Genomic DNA, 23580 nt, shown 5'->3' on the forward strand with positions numbered 1-23580 from the left:
TTAAATGGACAAATTTCTTGCGTTTTATGAATACACTAATCTAATAAAAAACTGTCTCTGATATAATAAACTGCAGTAGGCATGCTACTTTAAAACTATCCATGCATTAATATTGTCCTACAAATCATATCAAGCTAGGAAATTTTCAGACACAATTAAGAATAAGGCATCAGCTATGCTAGGTGATAGCATCAATGATATTTCAGACGCAAATTACCCATTAGTTTATCAGGAATCATCACTTGCCATATCCTTCACAGCCCATTAAAACAAATAAACATATCTAGTCTACTGATTTTCAACCTGGGGCTGTGATTTCCTTTAAACAGTATTGGAGATTTTATGAGAACAGTGATAATATATATAAAAAAAATAGCATGTGGGCATCAGTTCTCCAAGGTGATATAGCATCAATGAAAGTTTCAGACGCAAATTACCCATTAAAAAATATGAGATTCATCAGCTGCCCACCAAATATTAACTATAAAATATATTATCATCAACTCAAAAACAACTATTGACCCTAGTCCAGATAAAAAGAGACCTAATTCATTCTAAATGTGAGGGATTGAAATTGACTAAAATTAAGCGATCAGAACCTGTCGGGATTCACAGTAACATCACACTGTATTTCAGTGGATTGACAGACTTATGAATATCTATCGTCACCTCGCTTTTCCCTCGATCAAACATGGAAAAATATGATATCACAATCAAAACAGAAAGAGCATATTAGCACACCATAATCAAAACCGAAGAACAAACAAAGACAAGGATCAACTCAGAACTTCTTAGAGGGATGTGTTACCGACACTGACAGATCCAATAGAGATCTGTATACGGTACACATTAAAGATTTCATCACAGCATGAATTTTTCTCAAAATAGGAAAGCTGTTAAAGGAATAACTACAATGTTTTGGAGATTTTGAAACTATCGTTCAGTGGGGGTGGGGTGAGAGACGAGTCATAAGGTAGACAGCAAGGAAATTTATAGACACGGGCCGCCATGCATACATTCAGAAACCCTAATCCTAATGTCTTCAAAAAATAATTTATTTTTTCGCCTATGATAAATGGATAATTATCGATACGGATCAACTCAAAATTTCCGCTAACAAAATTTATTATTTTAGTAAATTAATTATAAAATTATAATCATAAGTTTTAGAAATCACTTTAAATAGCTATATTCATAGTTCCACCGGACTCTAATCTAAGTACAAATGAATTTTAATCATAATAACAAAAACCCAAAGACTTATTCGCATCCGAGGTTTATTCTATTATTCAATATATATTTATAAAATTTTAAAAATTAAAACACTTATTTATAAATTAATTTTTATTAAAATTAAAATAATCAATAATATTTAAAAATTGATAATTTACCCTAATACTAAATTTGAAAGGTTTTTTTTTTTCTCTAAAATTTTTAGAGTTCTTTTTTTTCTTCGAGAAAAATTGATACTGTAAATCCCAGCTTGTGAAATACAAAATTTCAACTGATATGACCAACTGGTTGGCAAGTTCAATCAATCAATTATACAACATTAGCTAAAACTTTCAATTACTGAGAATATATAAATAATATAATTTTTTTATTCTTTTTAGAAAGGGAGATTACATAGCAATTCGTCTTGCGCAATCTAAATATTGAATTTGTAGAACTAAGAAAAATTATATATATAAAAGGGGGTGAATTAACCAAAATAAAAACTTTCATGGTTAAAAAGCAATTGGAGAAAATCAAAATGAGAAATTGTATTTCTCCACTGCGTAACCTAAGATTAGGTTATTTGTCCAAAGTCCTGTATAGTATTTAGAAGGAGCCACTACCCATCATCACTGAAAAATGCTACTGACTGAACAATCATCATGAACACGCCATATGGTTTCCCCCAATAAGTTTGCTACTGAAAGTACTGTCAATTCCGGGAAGTAGTTCTTCTCTGCTACAGGAAGTGTGTTTGTAATTATCACCTCTTGAAATAAGCCACCTGACAACCTCTCTATGGCAGGAGGGCTGTGACAGCAGAAAATGTTATTCATTATATAATTTCCCCACTGTAAATATTTCTATTTTAACAGAGACAGGTGGACATACTATACTCAAGTCAAACGATAGAATTTGCATATAATTAATTTGACCTATTAGAGATACCAAGTTGATAGATAAGTTTCTGACTGTAATCTACCCTCAGATTTATAGATCATCCCTCATAATACTAGGCTCAGGTGAAAGGCAAATTTTCCACTTATACTTGAGAATTCACTGATACCTGTCAAGAGAATCAAACCGGGACTAGAAAGTAGAAATTTTAATGGAATATCACTTGGTTTCCATCCAAAGAATAAACAAAAACCCACATCATGATCTTAAGTGTCTCTGGGTAGAGTCAGAAGCCAGTACTGGACTGTAACTTCAGCCAGGATCAAACTAGATCCTCCACAGGCACAATCACAAAACGTTTCCTAAACTTCAGCCTCAATCATGTTTCCGACATTATCTCAGCTAAATCACTAGTTATTCAGTCTTGACTTTAAGCAGAATAAAGAAATTGTCAAATATATGAATTGTTCAGGAAGTGACGATCTGCTAAACTCAAAGTCAGTGAAGTAAATAAAGTAATTGAGATTAAATGGTTATTTAATAATACTTTAAGTGCCTACATGGTTCTAGAAAATCATCAGAAACTACCAAATTCTGAAAATTTATTTGGTACCTGAAAACAGCATGTGTGCAGCAAGCATAAACTTCTCTAGCTCCTTCTTGATGTAAAAGAGCTGCCCCTTTTGCTATAGTCCCTATGACCCCAAAAAACTTGATGTTTAACACAAATTTTCAAATCTAAAAAGCAACAGATACAACCCCAAAAAGAAAAGTCATTCAAAGCATCAGGAAAAAAATTATTAAACTCAGGAACTGATTCCATGACTATAACAATACATAACCTAGGAACTACAAGAACAAAAGATAAATAATTAAATTGCAATAAGTTCTCCGAGGAGTCAACCAAAATATAAATAAATTATAGTAAACTGACTCATAAGTTCAACCATCAAAATATGTTCCACATCAGTCCCATCACTAACACAGTGATTGGAGAAATACATGCTCATGTCACCCCACCCCCACAACCAAAAAAAACATTAAGATCTAGTTTGGCATCAGAGTCTACTTCACTAACCAGCAGTGTCAATCATGTCATCCACCATGACAGCAACTTTTCCTCTTACATCCCCAATTAGGTTCATCACCTGACAGATAATAATTAGGCATAATAAGTCTGTCAATAATGTACTCAAAAAATTAAGAATAAAGAACAAAACAATACAAGTTTCCCTTAAACTTAGGCATGTCTTCAATCCTCACACTAATTAGACAGCGATCATTCTGTTATGGACCATAGATCCTTACCAGTTCATAACTAATTTAGTGTACAATTCTTCACATTAAACTGAAAAAAATTTTCTTCTTCATTTTGGTTGTTGAGTGGTGATAAAAATATCTGAGGAACGAAATTAGAGAATTGTGATGAAGAGAACTGGAACCAAGTTCTAATATCTACACAAATTGGCAATTATAAAAGTAGAGAACAAATAAAGTCAGAAGAATTGTGCAGCAGTAATTACCTCTGCTACATTATGCCCATGGCGCCTTTTATCAACAATGGCTAAAGGTGCATCAGATAACTTTTTTGCAAAAGCACGTGCTCTGGCGACTCCACCAACATCAGGTGAAACCACTACCAAGTCATTAGAAGAAACCGTCTTGCTTGCAAGGTAATCAAGGATCACAGGCTACAATAATACAACTGTCAGTTGTTAACAAACCTTCCTTTTTTTACTGGGCATTAGGTGAATAATAAATCAATAAGTTTCAACAATGAAAGATGTTGACTAGTACCTGGCAGTATATGTGGTCAACTGGAATATCAAAGTAACCCATAGATTGCCCAGAGTGAAGATCACAGGAAAGAACACGGTTTGCACCAGCCTCAGTGATAAGATTTGCAACAAGTTTGGCTGCAATAGATTCACGCCCTTGGGTCTGGAAAGAAAATGCATACAAAGCATATGGTGAGCATAAAAAATTATAAGTTTTTACACATAACAATTCACATATTTACTAAGATCTTTGTCATGCTTAAAATGCAAGCTCCAATTTAATGTCACCAATTATTTGCAGTGTAATTTTTCAATGCTAATTACAAGATGGAAACTACTCACTCCAATTGTTTTATTCCCTAAAAAAAAAAGAGAGAAGTATAGCAGAAGAAATGCTGAAGAAATTGATCGGGACACCATCTGAAGAAGGATACTATCAAATTCTGATATCTTCATATAAACTGCACAGCAGATAATACTTACCTTTCTGTCAGCTCTAGCATATCCAAAATAAGGAATTACAGCTGTAATATTTTTGGCTGAAGCTCTCCTACAAGCATCTATCATTATTAAAAGTTCCATGAGATTCTCATTAGCTGGAGGGCAGGTGGGCTGCACCAAATAGACATCACAGCCTCTAACACTCTCTTGCAACTGAACATAAATTTCTCCATCAGCAAATCTCTTTATGTTGATCTTTCCTAATTCCAAGCCCATATACCAAGCAATTTCCTAGAGCAAAATAAAAGAGAGTTTTAATACAATGAATGTGATAGAATTTTATCAGCAACTTACAAGAAAAAGTTTATAAAAGTGACAATGACATGTAAACATAAGAACAATGTATACAGTTAGCAAATTGAGAACTGAATACCCAGTATGAGCTTCTGATTCATAAACTTTTGAAGAAAATAATAATAATAAAGCAATGAAAGTTGGTGGCATCTTGACAAAAATGACACGCCATTTGAAAAATTAGGTAGTGGGTTAAACTGTGACCAAAACTTTGAAATTTAGTGATTTAATAGTGGCTAACATCTCTAAAACTTGAAGATGAATATCTCTTTGCATACAATAAATACAGTGGTTGATAGTCAGATGTGTATCATTTCTGGTTTTTTTTTCTACTCTTAACAAGGAAAGACAAGGTCTAAAAAACCCAAAACTGATGCATAATACACAGTTTCAAGCAAAACTAAATTAAATTATTTCTTAGAGGAAATGACCCAGTACATTCTGGCTAATTATTTAAACCAGATTCAGTTAATTGCAGAAACTAGTAACTCAGTTTGCAGTAACAAAAGCAACTACATGAACTTCAAAACAAGTTTATCACTTCCTCGACGGTTTCAATGAACTTAGACCTCATAATGAAACCAAAAAGACTCATGGGCCCACATTAAATTCATTATTCACCAACGATAAATATCATACAAGGCAATAACTAACGACAGTCACTTTCCACAGTTGCCTAACACCAATACCCTTAGAACAAGAGAAACCAGAAGCAGTATTCATGAAGCATACAGAAATACAATAACTACCTGAGAAAGTGCGGGATTCGCTGTTCCAGAGAATAATTTTAGTCTGATATTAGTTCTGCTGACTGCTTTCTCCATTCGTGCAGATTCCAAAAATTTGGGCAGCGTTCGTTCGTTAATAATCCGAATATTTGGCTTTCCATTTGAAAATTTTAATTGCTCGGACAAGTCACATCTCTACCACATTAATTAAAAATACAATGAGCACAAATTTAAAAATAAAAAGATCTTTGTAATTTAAAGGAAAAAAAAAATCCATCATAAGGTCATATTTCCAAGACAAAAATTTTCCTTCAAAAGAAAAATATTTTCCCAAACAACCCGCATTCTAGAATTGCAAAATAAAATAAAAAAATGAAAGGTTTATAGTGAAGCATGCGTACAACTCTCGCACGTCACAGAAATAAAATAATCACAAATAAAGGATTTCTGTTTTCTTATAGTTATATAAATAAGAATACTAAAGTCATCTGCCTATCAAATCATATATAAAATTAATAGATAAAGACATGTTAACTTACATAGTTGTTAGATAGATGAATTCGGGAGCGAGAGTGATTGAAAGAGAGAGTTGCATGGGTGGGAGAAGAGCCACGAAAGAAAGAGGAAGAATAGGAAGAGGAAACTTGTGAAGAAGGAAGAGTTAGTGAAGCCATGAGAGTGAATGGATTACGGGTTGAGTTATGTTAGGGTTTGTATGTAAATGGTAATAAATTTGAAAAGGTGAGACAGCTGGTTTTCAGCTATTTGCTCACGCTTGTGATGGCTGGCTGCTGCGACACAATCTTCACAGATTTTAGTTCCTCTCAAGCTCCTTTTCCTCCTCACTTTTCAGATTTTCTAGTCACTGTGGCATTTTTTCCTAGTTTCTCTCAACCTTCTTTTCCTCTTTACTTTTCGCATTTCCTAGTCACTGCGGCATTTTAAACGTTCTAGCGGGCGGGCCACTATGTCCCACGCAAACATTTGTCCAAATCACGTGACCCTCGTCAAAGTCAAAAAACGACGAAGTCACACCTTCTAAATTTGAAAAAGGCCAAAGGGCTATTTCCCACCTAAGGTAAGCGCATTTTCTAAATTTCCTACTATTAATTTTGAAAATCTCATTTATTTATTTGTGTATAATTAAAATTAATAATTTTAAGAGTAAAATTATTATTTTATCTATATTATAAAAAATAAACTTAAATTTGATTTAATTTTTCCTCTTAAACCCTAAAAACTAACAATTTCACCTCAATCTAAGTTTTAAAAAACAACATTTTCCCTTCTAAAGTTTCTAGTTTTCAGATTCAATTTTTCTGTGTCATTTCTTCCTCTTCGGTGACTTTTAGGCGACGGCTCTTTCTCTCCGGCATGATCTTCTTTCGATAGCTCTCATGAAAGCGATCATCGATGAAAACAAATCGTCTTCGTCCAAAGACAAAGACGAGGTCTTTGTCGACGAAGACCTCGTCTTTGTTGATGACCGCTCCCAAGAGAGCCGTAAGAAGAAGACCATACCGAAGAGGAAGAGCCGTCGCCTAGAGGGCGTTAGAGAGAAAGAAACGGCACCGAAAAATTGAATTTGAAAACTGGAAACCCTAAGAGGGAAAATACTGTTTTTTAAAACTTGGGTTAGGGTGAAATATTAGTTTTTAAGGTTTAGGGAGAGAAAATAATATAACTAACGGACTCAATTAATTTTAACAGTTTATAAGTAGGTAAATGAAATTTTCAAAGTCAACAGAGAAAAACTTGAGAAATGTGCATACTTTGGGTGGAAAATAGTCCTTTGGCCTTTAGAAAATGCCTGAATGGGTGATTTTTAAAATCCATTTAATGATACAAAATGAAATACTGTATATACATAATAAACATAAATTTATATTCAAATAATAATATATTATTATGTAATTAAATATTATTTTAATTTTAATTTAAAATTATTTATCACATAATATATAAATTTTACTGATTCTGCCCAGTAAAAAACAAAATCGTTAGATTCATTTGCCCATCAGAAAAACCAATCAATCAACATAATCAAAAGGGAAATTTTAAAAAATGGCCAAAATGCCCTCCCATTAAGCAAAAATACCCAAAATCACTATTTTCAAGCCAAAATGCCCAAAATCACTATTCCAAAAAAAATGCCTATAACTTTTTTTAATACCAAAACTACCCTTCCCCTCATATTTATATAACTCTCCCACTTACTATGGGGTTTTAATGTAATTTTAGATAAATATGAGAGGTTTTTGGATATTTTATATTATAAAGACATTTTGATATTTATTTATTTATTTCAAACTTTTTCTAAAATGTCAAAATTACCCTTCTCTTCATTTATATAACTCCCCTCACTCATTATGGGGGTTAAAAAATTTTAGATAAATATGAGGGGTTTTTGGATATTTTATATTGTAAAGGCATTTTCATTTTTCAACTTTTAGAATTCGAATTTCAGTTCCGTTTTTTCGAATTTCACCATTTTACAATATATCGATTCGTATTTTTCAGATTTCTGAAGGATTTTCCGTTTGTTGCCATTCTAGAGTTTTTCAACTTTGACAATTCGAATTTCAGTTCCGTTTTTTCGGATTTCATCGTTTTACGAGATATCGACTCGTATTTTTCAGATTTTCGAAGGATTTTTCGTTTGTTGTCATTCTAGGGTTTTTCAACTTTTAGAATTCGAATTTCAGTTTCGTTTTTTCGGATTTCACCGTTTTACGAGATATCGACTCGTATTTTTCAGATTTCTGAAGGATTTTTCGATTGTTGTCATTCTAGGGTTTTTCAACTTTTAGAATTCGAATTTTAGTTCAGTTTTTTCGAATTTCACCGTTTGACGAGATATCGACTCGTATTTTTCAGATTTCCGAAGGATTTTTCGTTTGTTGCCATTCTAGGGTTTTTCAACTTTTAGAATTCGAATTTCAGTTTCATTTTTTCGGATTTCAAAGTTTTACGAGATATCGACTCGTATTTTTCAGATTTCTGAAGGATTTTTCGATTGTTGTCATTCTAGGGTTTTTCAACTTTTAGAATTCGAATTTTAGTTCAGTTTTTTCGAATTTCACCGTTTGACGAGATATCGACTCGTATTTTTCAGATTTCTGAAGGATTTTTCGTTTGTTGCCATTCTAGGGTTTTTCAACTTTTAGAATTCGAATTTTAATTCAGTTTTTTCGAATTTCACCGTTTGACGAGATATCGACTCGTATTTTTCAGATTTCTGAAGGATTTTCCGTTTGTTGCCATTCTAGGGTTTTTCAACTTTTAGAATTCGAATTTTAATTCAGTTTTTTCGAATTTCACCGTTTGACGAGATATCGACTCGTATTTTTCAGATTTCCGAAGGATTTTCCGTTTGTTGCCATTCTAGGGTTTTTCAACTTTTAGAATTTGAATTTCAGTTTCGTTTTTTCGGATTTCACCGTTTGACGAGATATCGATTCGTATTTTTCAGATTTCTGAAGGATTTTCCGTTTGTTGCCATTCTAGGGTTTTTCAACTTTTAGAATTCGAATTTTAATTCAGTTTTTTCAAATTTCACCGTTTGACGAGATATCGACTCGTATTTTTCAGATTTCTGAAGGATTTTCTGTTTGTTGCCATTCTAGGGTTTTTCAACTTTTAGAATTTGAATTTCAGTTTCGTTTTTTCGGATTTCACCGTTTTACGAGATATTGACTCGTATTTTTCAGATTTTTGAAGGATTTTTCGATTGTTGTCATTCTAGGGTTTTTCAACTTTTAGAATTCGAATTTTAATTCAGTTTTTTCGAATTTCACCGTTTGACGAGATATCGATTCGTATTTTTTTGATTTTCGAAGGATTTTCCGTTTGTTGCCATTCTAGGGTTTTTCAACTTTTAGAATTTGAATTTCAGTTCCGTTTTTTTGGATTTCACCGTTTTACGAGATACCGACTCGTATTTTTCAGATTTCTGAAGGATTTTTCGATTGTTGCCATTCTAGGGTTTTTCAACTTTTACAATTCGAATTTCAATTTCATTTTTTTGAATTTCATCATTTTACGAGATATGGACTTGTATTTTCCAGATTTTTGAACGAGATCTTGACATGCTTATACTCAATTTTGTTTTTTATATGATTCTTCATTGTTATACTTCAGGTTTATGTAACCGATATATTTTTATTATTGTTTTAAATATGTAATTGTATTGTCATTTGATGTAATAAATTTAGTGTTACTTTATTTCAGTATTACTTTATTTTCTCTAATTGTTTCAATTGTGTAAATGTTTGAGTAATCATACGTTTTTATTGTTTTTTCATGATAAGATTATTTAAAAAATGAAATCAAATACGATACACATTCATATATAACCACAAATAAAGTATATCATACACATATGCACATACAATAAATATATACATCTAAACATAGGAATAACGCTAAATATATACATCAATATCCCGCAGAATTTGGTCAACCCGTCTTCTAAACATAGGAATGCGCAGCTCTGTGTCAACCCGTCTTCTTTTGCGAGAAATATCCTGTAACAATCACATAAAATTTGTTAGACATTCATAAAAATAAATATGTAAACAAATGTATTAGTGAAAAAAACATAAAAAGATGAGAAATACTAAATAATTAAAAAAGAAATGACAAAACTTAACAAATAAGAACTGAAATTCAAGTTCTATACGTTCAACTGCCGTAGAATGTTAACAATCTAAAAAGTTATCATGAAATGACGAAAAATAGAAAAAACGAAACTGAAATTCAAATTGTGTAGGTTAAAATACCTTGAAGTGACGATAATCAGAAAATTGTTCGAAAATTTTGAAAATATGAATCTATACATCCTAAAATAGTGAAATTCGAAAAAACGGAAATGAAAAGCGAATTCTATACGTTGAAATACATAAAAGGCACGATAATCGAAAAATAGTTCGAAAATCTTGAAAATACGAATCGATATATTCTAAATTGGTAAAATTTGAAAAACGGAACTGGAAATTGAATTCTGTACGTTGAAACACCTTAAAGTGACCGTACTCGGAAAATCATTCGGAAATCGTCAAAATACGAATCGATATATCCTAAAATGGTGAAATTCGAAAAAACGTAACTGAAATTCGAATTCTATACGCTGAAATACCTTAAAGTGACAATAATTGAAAAATCGTTCGGAGATCATGAAAATACGATTCGATATATCCTGAAATGGTGAAATTCGAAAAAATGGAGTTGAAATTCGAATTCTATACGTTGAAATACCTTAAAGTTACGATAATCGAAAAATTGTTCGAAACTCATGAAAGTACGAATTCATATATCCTAAGATGGTGAAATTCGGAAAAACGGAACTGAAATTCGAATTTTATACGTTGAAATACCTTAAAGTGATCATACTCGGAAAATCATTCGGAAATCGTCAAAATACGAATCGATATATCCTAAAATGGTGAAATTCAAAAAACGTAACTGAAATTCGAATTCTATACGCTGAAATACCTTAAAATGACGATAATTGAAAAATCGTTCGGAGATCATGAAAATACGATTCGATATATCCTGAAATGGTAAAATTCGAAAAAACAGAGCTAAAATTCGAACTCTATCAGTTGAAATACTTATGAATGTCGCTAACCGAAAAATCATTTGAAAAATTGAAAAAATCGATTTGATATATCCTATAAATGAAAATATCGAAATATTAAGTTAAAATAACGTCGTTACATCGTAAATTGTGTCAAAAAGCACCAAAATTTGAAAACGGATATAAAATTCGAAAACTACACGATCGAAAACAGTGGATAAGAAAATTTGCAATTTAACCCCTCGTAAAAATTCTTTAATGATTTATTAGGTCTTAATCGTACTTAAATAAAGATTTTGTACACATAATTATTTTGTTTTTTCAGGAAACTGGCATGCATTTAATGTGGCATGCAATTAATGTTGAGTTGCTGAAAAAGAGAAAAAAAAAAGTCAAAAAGTATTTGCTTTTTCAGGAAACTGGCATGCAATTAATGTGGGTGCCTGGAAACAGAATAATATCCATAAAACCCCCTCTTTTGAAATGAAACTTCCGGCTCCCCAAGGTTTTAAAAAATCCACTTTACCCCCCAACTAGACTTGCAAAGGACGCTGCCGTGGGAAAATTCGTCCTGCCGTGGGAAATTCCGTTCCCACGGCAGACTGCCGATCCATTCGGCAGCCAATTTCGCTTCATTTTTGGTCGTTTCAACCTCCGATTTTTACATAAATCAACTCTACACATTGTATTACATAAAACCCCTCAATCAATTCAACAAAAACAACCAAAAATCCAAACATTTTAACCAATATTCAAAGCGTAAACCCTAAACTTTCAAACCCAAAATTCTCAATCAAATCTCAATTATATCAGCAATAAATTGATCCAAACAAGATTACGGGAGATATACTAACCTTCTTTGCCATTTACGGTTGCCGAAAAGCTTCAAAATCGACCGAAATGACCTTTGCCGTGGGATTGACGTGGGAGGAGGAAAACTTGTGGAATTTTCGTGGAAATGCACAGTAAAAACAGAACTTGCCGTGGGATTTTCGTGAAATTTTGGTGTGTTTATAAAGGGGGCAGTTTCGTAATTTGGCTTTTCCCACGACAACCTGCGAAATTTCAAAAAAACCCGACGTGGGCTAAGAATTTCCCCGACACCCCAATGTGTTAAAAAAGCCAGTTTACCCCCCCCCCCCCCCCCCCCCCCCCCCCAAACCCATTGTCCATTCAACTGCCGTGGGAGAATTCGTCTTGCCGTGGGAAACTCCGTTCCCACGGCAGACTGCCGATCCTTTCGGCAGCCAATTTTTGGTCGTTTCGACCTCCGATTTTTTCATAAATCAAATCTACACATTGTATAACATAATACCCCTCAATCAATTCAACAAAAACAACCAAAAATTGAAACATTTTAAGCATTATTCAAACCGTAAACCCTAAAATTTTAAACCCAAAAATCTCAATCAAATCTCAATAATATGAGCAATAACTTGATCCAAATAAGATTACGGGAGATGTGATAACATTATTTTCCATTTTCGGTTGCCGGAAAGCAAGAAAATCGACGGAAATGACGTTCGCCGTGGGATTGCCGTGGGATGTGGAAAAAATTCGAATTTTCTTTGAATTGCACAGTAAAAATTTGCTGTGTTTATATATGGGGGCAGTTTCGTCATTTCACAAAACATGGGCATTTTTGCTTAAACCTGAATTTTTTGGGCAATTTCCTTAGACCCCTTTAATTTTGCCTAGTTTTTAAAATTTCCCTAATCAAAATTTTCCCCAATCAGGCCAACTGCTTTGTGCTCGACGTCGACTACAATTCTTGTTCTGCAAAATCAAGCAATTTATATTTATCAAATGCCATTAATGTCTTCTCTGTATAATTATTTTGTTAGCATCACTAGTGAAGTTATACGACTGAAATATACAAAGATTATGCCACGGTCGAACATGCAACTTTTGTAACTTTGATCATGGAGATAATTGAAGCCCCGTATTCAAATGTCACTATAGGGTGCTCTCCAGCCGCGAAGTTTCTACTCGTAGAGCATTTATTCAAATTTCTACAGACTGCTAGTCCAAGTCTTCGTCAACTTTTGCCCTGTTTGTAATCCTCTTTGTACTGCCATGTGCAAGTGTGAAAACAAGAAAAAATGGAGCTTTTCCACTTTAAATAATAGAAGTCGCCAATTACAGCGTGCTTGACAAGAAACAATGCACAACGAAGGAAAGTGATACTTGGTATCCATTTTTAAGTCAATAAATCATGCAACTTTTCTCTTTTTTTTCTTTTTTTTTTTTCCCAAGGTAAAACGTGTATGAAGGGCAAGGAGAAAAAAATGAAAATATTTATGTTCTCCGCTACATTCAGTGAATGGGACGGAGGCATATTATGACAAATAACAAACAATTTGACCAAATGATGGACCATTCTTTTGTTACCTCCACAGTGTCCAACGGTTGGTTCTGAATCAACCTGGCTCCACAAGAAAACAATTCCTTTAATCTTGGATTCAGAGGCTTGCCGAGATTAAAGTCATAGTCTTACCGTGCTAACAAAGAACTCTGCAGAATGGATCCAAGGTTTGGCCGGTTACTCCACGTCTTTATGATGATTTTCCAACTCAGGTTCCTGTGATAAAATGGAGTTGAAACAAATAAATGTCAGTTAAGAGCAATAAGTTTTAATGTGCAATAAAAGGATAGTAAGAACTCTGACAAATGGCCCCATAATTAATCAGTCAATCCAGCTATTAAGGTTGGTTTAACAATTGTGACACATCACCGTTAGTACATAAATTAGTATTCAATGTTAGTAACATAGTTTTAGTCATGAAAAGAAATGAAGCAAAGAGACATCTTAGTACTAAATTTTCAAACAATTAATAAATGGGCAATCTATAAGGGCCTACTGATGAGAACAACTCTGACAATCAGAAGTCCAGCATATGGTGAGTGACTGGTTTTTTAACATAAATTTTGCACTCATTAGAAGTGAGAGAGAAAGGTCATGCATGCACCTTTTGAGCTAGATGAGCTTGCGAGAGAGAATTAAGTTGGCAGCTCTCCATATTTGCAAGTAGCTGGGCTACAGGTTTCAGATGAGGAACACTGTGAATGATAGCCGAAATCAGAAAAGATAGTCAAAAAATGCATAAAACTGAGTTTATCAACATTACGCCCAAAACTGAAGCATGTCATTTCCATTTCTTACTATAGAAATTAAGCTCCCATCAAAGCATTTAGTGTACAATTGTTGTAAACGTCATTCCAATTACTCAATACTGTTTATGTTAACACATCATTTCCATTGTATTCAAATAACAAACACATGTGCATCATATAGTTAATAACATTAGTCAATTGTTATTTGGAATGAAGACTGAAGCTAAAAGGTACCATGCATTCATAGTGCCAACCCCAAACAATTGGCATATTCATTGTTATTCATCAAATACTATTTCTTAATAATTGTATAATATTCTGTGCATAATATCCAAAAGTCCTTACCTTAGTTTATTTTATTTGTTAATGTTCAAAATGTGCAAGATGTTTAATATCAAATCTTCAATTAAAATTTACACATTTAATAACCTCGAAGATCTACTATACGAAAATACTAAGAAAATAAATTGTTAACACTCTTGTGACTTCTGATCTGCTAATGAAATGTCAAATTTAGATGTATAAAGTGAAGATTATGCCACAAAAATCAGCAACGCCTAAAACAACAAAATGAAAAACAACCTTTGTAATCCATATTCCATATGTGCATCCAGGGAAGAAATCACCTGAGGCATCTGCTCTAACACCTGTATCAACAAGATGTCAATCAATAGTCCTGCAAGTTGGTACCTAAAACAAACATGTATTTTGGTACAAAAGGGATACATACTTGCCCTGTATTCTTAATCATGGAAGTTTTTGCCAAAAGGTTTTTTGGGAGCTTCATTAGTTGGACCTGCAAATCAGATAAATGTAATATATTAGTATAACTGAATATGTATATGAAATTTTACAAGGCAAAAAACTTTTAAAAATCCAAATGTAATGAAATTGGAACCTTCCATTAAAAAATTTCCAAGATATTTTAACCTTATAACAAACCAAACAGTACAGACAAGAGAATTTCTATAAAAGGAGATGATCTTCTCACATCTCAGTGTTGGTGGATATCCAGAGGCAAAGCATGTATCAAAGACAGAAATAAAGACCTAACAACAGGGTTCCATATCTCCAAAGTGTTGTAGGCAAAAAGCAGAGATATAACTTTACAGACTCATCCAAATAATTCTCCTCCAGTTGCCTTTGATTTTACTATCACCCCAGACAGCATCACACAGATTAAACTTAAGCTTTAGAAGCTGAAAACTTTAGTAATACTAGTGAGCCCGAATTGTTTATCAGAATATTATTAACTCACCATTACATAGAAATTAGCACTAATGTACTTCTCACAGGGCTGAATCACTTGTATTGACAATCCACTGGCGTCAGCTAAATTATTGATAAAGAATAATTATCCATATTGCTCTTGATATTACACAAATATAGTTGTTAATTTTTCCCTTATAATTTCTTTCATGTGGCCTTCTCAATTGCATTAGATGCTTTTTCCACCATGTCAATCGAATTATGATATTCACTGTCTGGAATTAGTATTTCGAAATCTATTCTTGCATAAATGTTTGTGCCTAGAATGCTAGTACTAATTTTTTCATGACGCATTCGAAATTGAGAAGAACAAATTATCTAGAGACTGCCATCTCAATTAATTTTTGCCAAAAATCTACTTCAATTCTAAATAATTAAGATTAAAATTTCTCAAATTAAATTCTAGATAAGGCTGATTGTCATAGTTTGCCCTGCAACAATTTCTCATGAAATTCGATGTAGATCGGATTAAATGATTCGAGCATGAAACTAAAGAGAGAAGAGGTGGTGCGTGCCTGAGATGGCGAAGAGTCTTGCATAAGGTGGAGAAGATTGGAGATGGACAGTATGGCTTGAGAAATCTGGTCACTAACCATCGCTTTCGCCGTTCCTTCTCGGTTGCTTCCGCCGCCACTTGACGTTGCCATCTCTATACACTTCAGCACCACCAATAAATACTCACAGGTCCGTTATCGATTGTGACCCGCGAGTTTATCAGACAAACTTTGACATAGTTCGACTCGGTTCCGTGAATCCGTATCTAACATCCGGGTTTGGTTATTCGGGCTTCGACCCAACAGGATCCACATTAGATCAATAAAAGCCTCCCGATGTGTGCAGTGCGGCCCTTAGCATAGCTATTTAATTTATTTTTTGAATGAAGGGCAAATCCTTCTGTCTTTTAGTCCACTGCACTCTGTGTCATTCATGTGCAACTGCCAATTCCCTCATCATCATTATCATCATTCCCCACAGTATCAATTTCTCTCTCAGCCTTTCATCAACTCTGAACATCGCATTTAATGATGTAAGTTCGACGCAACTCTCTTCTCTTAATTCTCTGTGATTATCTTACATTTGCGTCTTTCGCTCATCTGGGTTTTAATCTGTTATTCATGAACTTCTTACTACTCGGAAGTTATATCGTTCTCATTAAAATATGGTTTAAGTTAATCAGATAAGCACATTTTTAGGATTATATTGATGATCGTACAATTCACTTGACATGTATGTTCAAAAATCCTGGATTTGTGTTTTCCATCTTCTGTGTTCATCCAATTATTGCCTAAAGTTTTGTATAGACACAATTTGCGTATCAAACTTGGTTCTTTATGTGAAAGCAGAGGAATGTTTAGACTGCTTTAAGATTCGGTTATCAGGGAATGCATCTAATATATTTGCAACACGATCAAAACTTCATATTTCTTTTGATATAGTCATAAACTTAACTGATTCTTCCAAATTCTAAACAGAACATCTTTTCAAATTCAGTAGGGAAATCTCCTTGTTTGCAAGTTTTTGTTCTGCTTTCTGGTTCTGGTGATCAGCTTTTTTTTTTTTTCAACAATAGATGGCAACTCTTCCACTATCACTTGCAATACGGCCATGCTGTGGAGCCATCGAATCATCTAAAACAACTGCTACCACAAATTATATCTATAAATCAAAAGTTACGCAGGCACCTGGGAGAATATATGTGGAAAGAAAACTTGTGTGTGGAGAAGCTTTCAAGAATGTTGTAAAAACTAATCGAGATATTAATTTAAGAGTGTTTGCTACCTCGCGAGTTTCTGTTGAGCAAACCGAGCAGATATTTACTACGAGTACTGAAGTTGATGAACTCAAGAAGATGTCCACTTATCTGTTTAGGACAGAACTTGGCGGTCTGGTGAATGTTTTTATTAGAAAAACAGATGTCAAACATGAAGTGAAGATCGAAGTTTCATCCTTCCAATCAAGTAATGGTGACAATAGGCTGGTACTCATTGGGGGTGTGTTCAGATCTGATTCATCAAATTTCATTTCTCTGGAATCTCAACTATCTATTCAAGATGCCAAAACCAAGATGATTGAAACCCCATTTATGCAGAATTCTTTTGGTAGATTTGTAGTTGAATTGGAGTTTGAGGCAAAACAATCCCCCCTCTATCTCTCATTCTTGCTGAAGTTTCCATTAGGTTCTGATTCGGGTGACTCAGAAATCAGGAGTCATCTGAAGAGAAGTTTTTGTGTGCCAGTTGGTTTCAATGCCGGTTCTCCTGCTCCATTGGGTCTCTCCTTTCCAACTGATGATTCCATCAATTTTGCTGTTTTTTCAAGGAATGCAGAAAGTGTTGTTCTATGCTTGTATGATGACATCAAAGCAGAGGAACCTGCTTTAGAGCTTGATCTTGATCCCTATGTCAATCGGTCAGGTGATGTGTGGCATGCTTCAGTGGAACGTTCCTGGAATTTTGTAGGCTACGGCTATCGTTGCAAGCAGGCTCTTAGTCAGGGAAACACGTCTAAGTTTGATGCAGAGCGTGTCCTTTTGGATCCATATGCTAAAGTTATTCTGAATTCGATCCCTAGTCGTTGTAAGTCAGGATTGCTTTTAACGTACCTTGGACAACCATGCAAGACACCTGCTTTTGACTGGGATGGTGATGTTCGTTTGAACTTACCAATGGAAAAGCTAATGATTTATCGGTTGAACGTGAATCTTTTTACAAAGCACAAGTCTAGTCAGCTACCAACTGAAATAGCTGGGACCTTCTCTGGTTTAACTGAGAAGATACACCATTTGATAGATCTTGGCTTGAATGCAGTTTTATTAGAGCCAATATTTCCATTTGATGAACAAAAAGGACCATACTTCCCGTATCATTTCTTCTCACCGATGCCGTTACATGGGCCTTCTGGTGATTGTATATCTGCAATTAATTCTATGAAGGAAATGGTGAAGAAGTTGCATGCCAATGGAATAGAGGTTTTACTGGAAGTTGTCTATACCCATACTGCTGATGCTGTAGCATTGCAAGGAATAGATAATTTATCCTATTACTATGGGAAAGAGGTTGAAGACTTGGAAACTAGGAATGCCTTGAAATGTAATTATTCCTTAGTTCAGCAGCTGATTTTGGATAGTCTGAGGTATTGGGTGACTGAGTTTCATATAGATGGTTTCTGTTTCATAAATGCTTCCTCTATGTTGAGAGGTATTCACGGTGAGTATTTGTCTCGCCCTCCTTTGGTTGAAGCAATTGCATTCGATCCCCTTCTCTCAAAGGTGAAAATAATTGCAGATTACTGGGATCCCTGCGATTTGGTATCAAACGAAATTCATTTTCCTCATTGGGCAAGATGGGCAGAAGTAAATACAAAATTCTGCAATGATGTGAGGAATTTTTTGAGAGGTGAGGGTCTTCTCAGCAATCTTGCAACCCGGCTTTGTGGGAATGGGGATGTCTTTTCAGATGGACGTGGCCCAGCTTATTCTTTCAATTTTATTGCAAGGAACTCTGGACTTCCCCTTGTGGATTTGGTTAGCTTCAGCAGTGACCAGCTAGCTACAGAATTAAGTTGGAATTGTGGGGAAGAAGGACCTACAAAAAGATCTGCTGTCCTTGAAAGAAGACTTAAACAGATACGGAATTTTCTCTTTGTTTTGTATGTTTCTCTGGGTGCTCCTATTCTGAACATGGGGGATGAATGTGGCCAATCATCCGGAGGCTCCCCTTCATATGCTGATAGGAAACTTTTCAATTGGAATGCTCTGGCAACAGATTTTGCTATTCAAACCAAACAATTCATCTCATTTTTGAGTTCATTTAGACAGAAGCGAGGTGACCTCCTTCAGCGCCGAAACTTTCTGAAAGAAGAAAATATTAACTGGTATGGAAGTGACCTGTCTCCTCCAAGATGGGAAGATGCATCCCACAAATTCCTGGCTGTGAGGTTTATGGCTGATAAATTTGAGAGCCAGTTGAACTCTGAATCATCTCATATAAAAGGTGACATATATATGGCCTTCAATGCATCAAACCAACCGGAGAATGTTAGTCTACCACCACCACCGGAAGGGATGACATGGTATCGTTTAGTTGACACAGCTCTTCAATTCCCAGGGTTTTTCTCAATTGAGGGTGAACCTGTCCTTGAGCAGGTGGTGGGGTTACACACTTATGAAATGAAGCCTTATAGTTGCACTCTATTTGAGGCCAGCAGTTCTAGGTAGGCCAAGCAATGAAATCTATGCCAGGTGATTTTTGTAATTGTAGGATTTGAACCTTTACTTTTTACTTCTTGTACAATATTATTAGGATAAAAGTTGAGAAGCGCAGTGAATTTTAGAGGTGGCTTGAGATAAATATCACTGCCGCGAACCCAGTGTACATTTGGTAGTTTGTTTCAATAAGGCCATTATCAGTTTGTTACCTTCATTAAGAAAATGCAGAAATATCACCCAATAAATTATTTCCATGTTTACCTCCGGTGTAAAAGTATCGTATTTGACTTATCATATGAATTTTGGCATCCCGTTTCTGCAATGGTAGAGTTATAATTCCTGTTCTTTCGCTGAACAGCTTTGCAGATACAAGAACAATGCAATAATGCTACAGCAGAGGTGACCGAAAAGCATAAAACATTGTAGATTACAGTTCAACTAAGTAATTAACATGAAATACAAGTTATAATCACTTTACTAGGATATTTACAACACAGAACACTATAAAATATGAAAATCCAATGGAACTGTCCCGTAGACCTAACTGGAGATTAACAAAATATGGATATAGGTTGTGTATGAAAAGTGATAACTACCATTTCAAATGAAGGGCCAGATCCAACAAAGCCTCAACTTGCTGTATGGTTCGTTGCTTCTCTTGTTGCTTCAACCTAATTGCAACAGATTCGGGATCAAGCCCTTGAGAATTCTGCACTTCACTTTGCTCCAGCTTTACCTCTTTCAGCAATGCATCAACCTCTCTGATAAAATCTACCCTCAACAGAGGATCGTCTCCTTCCGGTGGTGGTGGTGGTAGTGGCCCATGATGCTGATTTACAAATTTAGGGACTCATTACAATTTGTTACTTGTAAAAACTCAAGCATCTCAATTTAAAACATTAAAAACAACTCTTGTATTACAATAACAATGTCTGAGGACCCATCTTTATTGTTTCTTCTCTTGTTCAGAATTTTAAAACTACCAGAAGGATTGTCTTAATGTGTGTGTGTGTGTGTGTGTGTATATATATATTTAATGTTAGGTATAGAATATTGCATGCAGTTAAGCAATCATGTAGGTTTTTTTTTTTTTTTGGCAATTTGTTGATTGAGTGCAGGTTACTAAGCGTGTAAGCAGACATCAACTGGAGCAGTTAAACAGATCTTGCAATTTGCAGCATACCTTATCAATGTCAAATCCTTCTGGCACAAGAATGGTAAATGGATCCTCTCGTGGAAAAGTATCAACCATGAGTTTTCTGCATTTCTTCCGCCACCCTTCATCATCAAATCCATCATGCATATTCAGAAGATCATTAAGCAGTCTCATGGCAGGAGTAGCTTCCCGTTTCAAAATCTCAGTCTGAAAAGTTAACTGAAACTTAAATAATCTGGCTTTCTCAAATAATAATAAACAAAAAGGAACTGAGAAATCAAAAGAAAGAAACCAGAGGAGTAAAAGGCAAAATCTCATATCATGCAGTATGTGTAAGCTGGAATAACAACAAAACAGTAACCAAAAAAAATTGCATAACTTGTTGAAATGAATGAAGATTAACAACTGTATTCTTTTCTTCATCTTCTGATTTCTATTTAAAGATAAACAAAAGACATGCCACCTGAAAATTTTCAATCCAATCCTATAAAGCGCTGAAGGCAGCAACTCACATAACAAAGTGCATACACACCATGCACACAAATAACATGCAAGAACACAAAATGATATGCCAAAAGTGCTCAAGATTTGTATAAGATCGTCCCAAGTGTTCATGCAGGATAATGGATTCAGCATTCAGTACTGGACCTAGAGAGTAAAACATAATCGGGCAATATAGCACATGTCAGAAATGGTCATACAATTTCAAAAAATTTTAATTATCTATGAAACTCTTTGATCCCCATCACTGAAAGTAACAACATTGTGACTGGAACTAAAAATATCAACTGTAGTGCATACCTCAACCCTTCTGTATAGCAGATCAAGACTTCTTATAGCATCCTTTTCTTCCTGGAAAAAATACAATAATTGAAAAAAAATAACAGTGGTATCTTTGTTATATTACCTCTAAGTAGATTTGGAAGTCAGTTTTAGAGACCATATTGACATCATAGTATAGAATCATGTAATATGAATCAATACTAAATGAATATCACATTATTAACATTCCCTTGAATGGAAAGATGGATAGAAAAAATGAAGTAATGAACCAATAAATGGTAATGATACTAACACTAACTTACATCACGTCGAGCGAGATCAAGGCGATTCCATATGACCAGCAGAACAAGTTCAGTAAGTTCTCCTTTTTCACAAGCTTCTTCAATTTTCTGCAGAACAATAACTTGCATAGAATCAATTGTTTGACATGAATGTTTTTACTTTACATAATCTGTTACTGGAAGATTCATGAAGGACGCATAGGGATGGAGGACAATGAAACAGAGTGTATTTGGCAAAAAGATATGGTAGGTATTTGCGCACTGATAAGGCAGACAAGGGGAGAATAAGTAAATTCACATGAAATATTTTTTTTCAAAAAACTTTCCAGCAATTCTATTAAGAAAGGATCAAACTTCAAAATCCAAAAGATTTGTAACTAGAACTTGTCATGCAAAAGCAAATTAACAAAGCTATCCAGCTAAGACCAAAGAACATTCTTCTGATTTCAAACTAATAGAGTAAAAGCTATTTCTCATAACAGTTTAGGCCAAAAGGTTTATACACCTTTTATGCTATATGATTACAAGGTAAAGTTCCCACACAAGAAAAGTATTTTTCTTCATTTGGATATACGGACTCATGAAGAAAATTCATATATATCATAAAGCTACGCTTGTCACTTAGGACCTATAATTTAAATTGACCTTCTGAATGTAAATATCTATGATTCAAGTATATTGGATTGTTTACCTCTTCCACCTCCTCTTCAGCTCTGATAAAGCTAGAGACCAATTTTCTTGCTTTTCTGACATCTTCTTCTGGATATCCCTTCAACCGCAGGCCAATTTCACGATATTCCTGAATCTTTCTTTCCTCTTCTTCATCTTCTTCTTGCCGTCTTCGTTGCAACTCCTTTGTCTTTTCTCGTTGTCGAGCTTGCCATTCCTAAAACAAGAGAAGGTAAAAGTAAGCTTCTGATCAGAAATTATAATTTACTAACTTATCGGGTACTAAAAATTAAGTCCAGCTATTTTAGCCAGCTCAAAATACCCTGAATCAACTATCTAATTCTAAAAAAGTTCATGGTTGGTTAGTGGAACAGAAAGCACAAAAGAAAAAAATTTGCTGTAAAAGGGAATAGAGAACCATCTTAGTTACCCTCTCGCCTGCATCGTCATGCTGCCAAACCATAATAATAATAATAAATACAAGAGAAACAGAGACAAGGGAGACGCATACATCATCGTAATACTCCTTAGGCATGCCTTCTAAAACCGTTTCTTCCTTGTTTGCGCTTCTCCGCAGAACTGCCCAATGAATAGACCCCACAAACTTACACATCATTTTTTCCATTAAAAAATAAAAAGAAGAAGACAAAGGCACTTCGGGAGTGGAACATAAATGGGCTTTGAAGAAACTAACCAATTGCGGGTGAGCGTTTGGTCCTGAAATGAGAGATACGTACGTTCGTGGGGAAGGAAGACGAAGATAATAAAAGAGGGGCGCATGTTAGAGGGAAAATTTTCACTTCCATTTCTATCACCTTCCAAATTACAGTAGCACAGACAAAGGCGGCAAGGTCGGAGAGTAAGATACTTCCACGATATTTTGCTTATGGTTTTGGGTTCAACACTTGAATTAAATGAGCCTTGGCTTGGGGGTTTTTCTTTATACACACACACTTCTGTTTTTCCATCAAAACCTTCTTGTTTTTCTAGCATCTGATTGACCTTCCAGGAAGGGGATATTATCAATTATAAATAGTCAAAATTCCAAATAATAATGCAATTAATTCTTTGTCAATTTACCGATGACCTATAATTTTCTAAGATATACTG

At 34.5% G+C, this 23580-nt stretch overlaps 4 protein-coding genes and 3 non-coding genes across 9 annotated transcripts; 1 reads left to right on the forward strand and 6 right to left on the reverse strand.

Annotated features, from left to right (window-relative positions):
* Nucleotides 1-161: 161 nt before the first annotated feature.
* Nucleotides 162-251, reverse strand: LOC123217820. Its single transcript, XR_006502556.1, has one exon. It is a non-coding gene; the product is annotated as a small nucleolar RNA Z101 (small nucleolar RNA).
* A 127-nt stretch (nucleotides 252-378) lies between these two features.
* LOC123217819 lies at nucleotides 379-472 on the reverse strand. Its single transcript, XR_006502555.1, has one exon. It is a non-coding gene; the product is annotated as a small nucleolar RNA Z101 (small nucleolar RNA).
* A 116-nt stretch (nucleotides 473-588) lies between these two features.
* LOC123217827 lies at nucleotides 589-674 on the reverse strand. Its single transcript, XR_006502562.1, has one exon. It is a non-coding gene; the product is annotated as a small nucleolar RNA snoR14 (small nucleolar RNA).
* A 907-nt stretch (nucleotides 675-1581) lies between these two features.
* LOC123217006 (ribose-phosphate pyrophosphokinase 1-like) lies at nucleotides 1582-6338 on the reverse strand. Of its 2 annotated transcripts, XM_044637733.1 has the most exons (9): nucleotides 5953-6338; nucleotides 5435-5608; nucleotides 4374-4622; nucleotides 4233-4310; nucleotides 3910-4053; nucleotides 3636-3803; nucleotides 3191-3260; nucleotides 2726-2807; nucleotides 1582-2025 (listed from the first exon to the last, which is right to left on the reverse strand). In XM_044637733.1, exons 1-9 carry the CDS (start codon nucleotides 6085-6087, stop codon nucleotides 1845-1847), a joined length of 1281 nt encoding a protein of 426 aa, XP_044493668.1. In that variant the 5' UTR covers nucleotides 6088-6338; the 3' UTR covers nucleotides 1582-1844. The 2 variants fall into 2 exon arrangements, with proteins under 2 accessions (XP_044493668.1, XP_044493669.1); XM_044637734.1 differs by lacking the exon at nucleotides 4233-4310 and having other exon boundaries at nucleotides 5953-6337.
* Nucleotides 6339-13078: 6740 nt separating this feature from the next.
* Nucleotides 13079-16031, reverse strand: LOC123216788 (tobamovirus multiplication protein 2B). Its single transcript, XM_044637357.1, has 6 exons — nucleotides 15890-16031; nucleotides 14836-14901; nucleotides 14688-14752; nucleotides 13961-14051; nucleotides 13489-13572; nucleotides 13079-13416 (listed from the first exon to the last, which is right to left on the reverse strand). The coding sequence occupies exons 1-5, from the start codon at nucleotides 16019-16021 to the stop codon at nucleotides 13534-13536; spliced, it is 393 nt and encodes a 130-aa protein (XP_044493292.1). The 5' UTR covers nucleotides 16022-16031; the 3' UTR covers nucleotides 13079-13416; nucleotides 13489-13533.
* Nucleotides 16032-16248: 217 nt separating this feature from the next.
* LOC123216786 (isoamylase 2, chloroplastic) lies at nucleotides 16249-19841 on the forward strand. The gene is made up of 2 exons (XM_044637353.1): nucleotides 16249-16401; nucleotides 16945-19841. Exons 1-2 carry the CDS (start codon nucleotides 16252-16254, stop codon nucleotides 19588-19590), a joined length of 2796 nt encoding a protein of 931 aa, XP_044493288.1. The 5' UTR covers nucleotides 16249-16251; the 3' UTR covers nucleotides 19591-19841.
* Nucleotides 19842-19981: 140 nt separating this feature from the next.
* On the reverse strand, nucleotides 19982-23459 carry LOC123216787 (protein PALE CRESS, chloroplastic). Of its 2 annotated transcripts, none has more exons than XM_044637355.1 (7): nucleotides 23165-23459; nucleotides 22982-23049; nucleotides 22493-22687; nucleotides 21823-21909; nucleotides 21539-21589; nucleotides 20765-20944; nucleotides 19982-20410 (listed from the first exon to the last, which is right to left on the reverse strand). In XM_044637355.1, the coding sequence occupies exons 1-7, from the start codon at nucleotides 23274-23276 to the stop codon at nucleotides 20174-20176; spliced, it is 930 nt and encodes a 309-aa protein (XP_044493290.1). In that variant the 5' UTR covers nucleotides 23277-23459; the 3' UTR covers nucleotides 19982-20173. The 2 variants fall into 2 exon arrangements, with proteins under 2 accessions (XP_044493290.1, XP_044493289.1); XM_044637354.1 differs by having other exon boundaries at nucleotides 22901-23049; nucleotides 23165-23418.
* Nucleotides 23460-23580: the final 121 nt, after the last annotated feature.

This window comes from Mangifera indica, chromosome 5, assembly GCF_011075055.1.
Source record: "Mangifera indica cultivar Alphonso chromosome 5, CATAS_Mindica_2.1, whole genome shotgun sequence".
Taxonomy (NCBI): domain Eukaryota; kingdom Viridiplantae; phylum Streptophyta; class Magnoliopsida; order Sapindales; family Anacardiaceae; genus Mangifera; species Mangifera indica.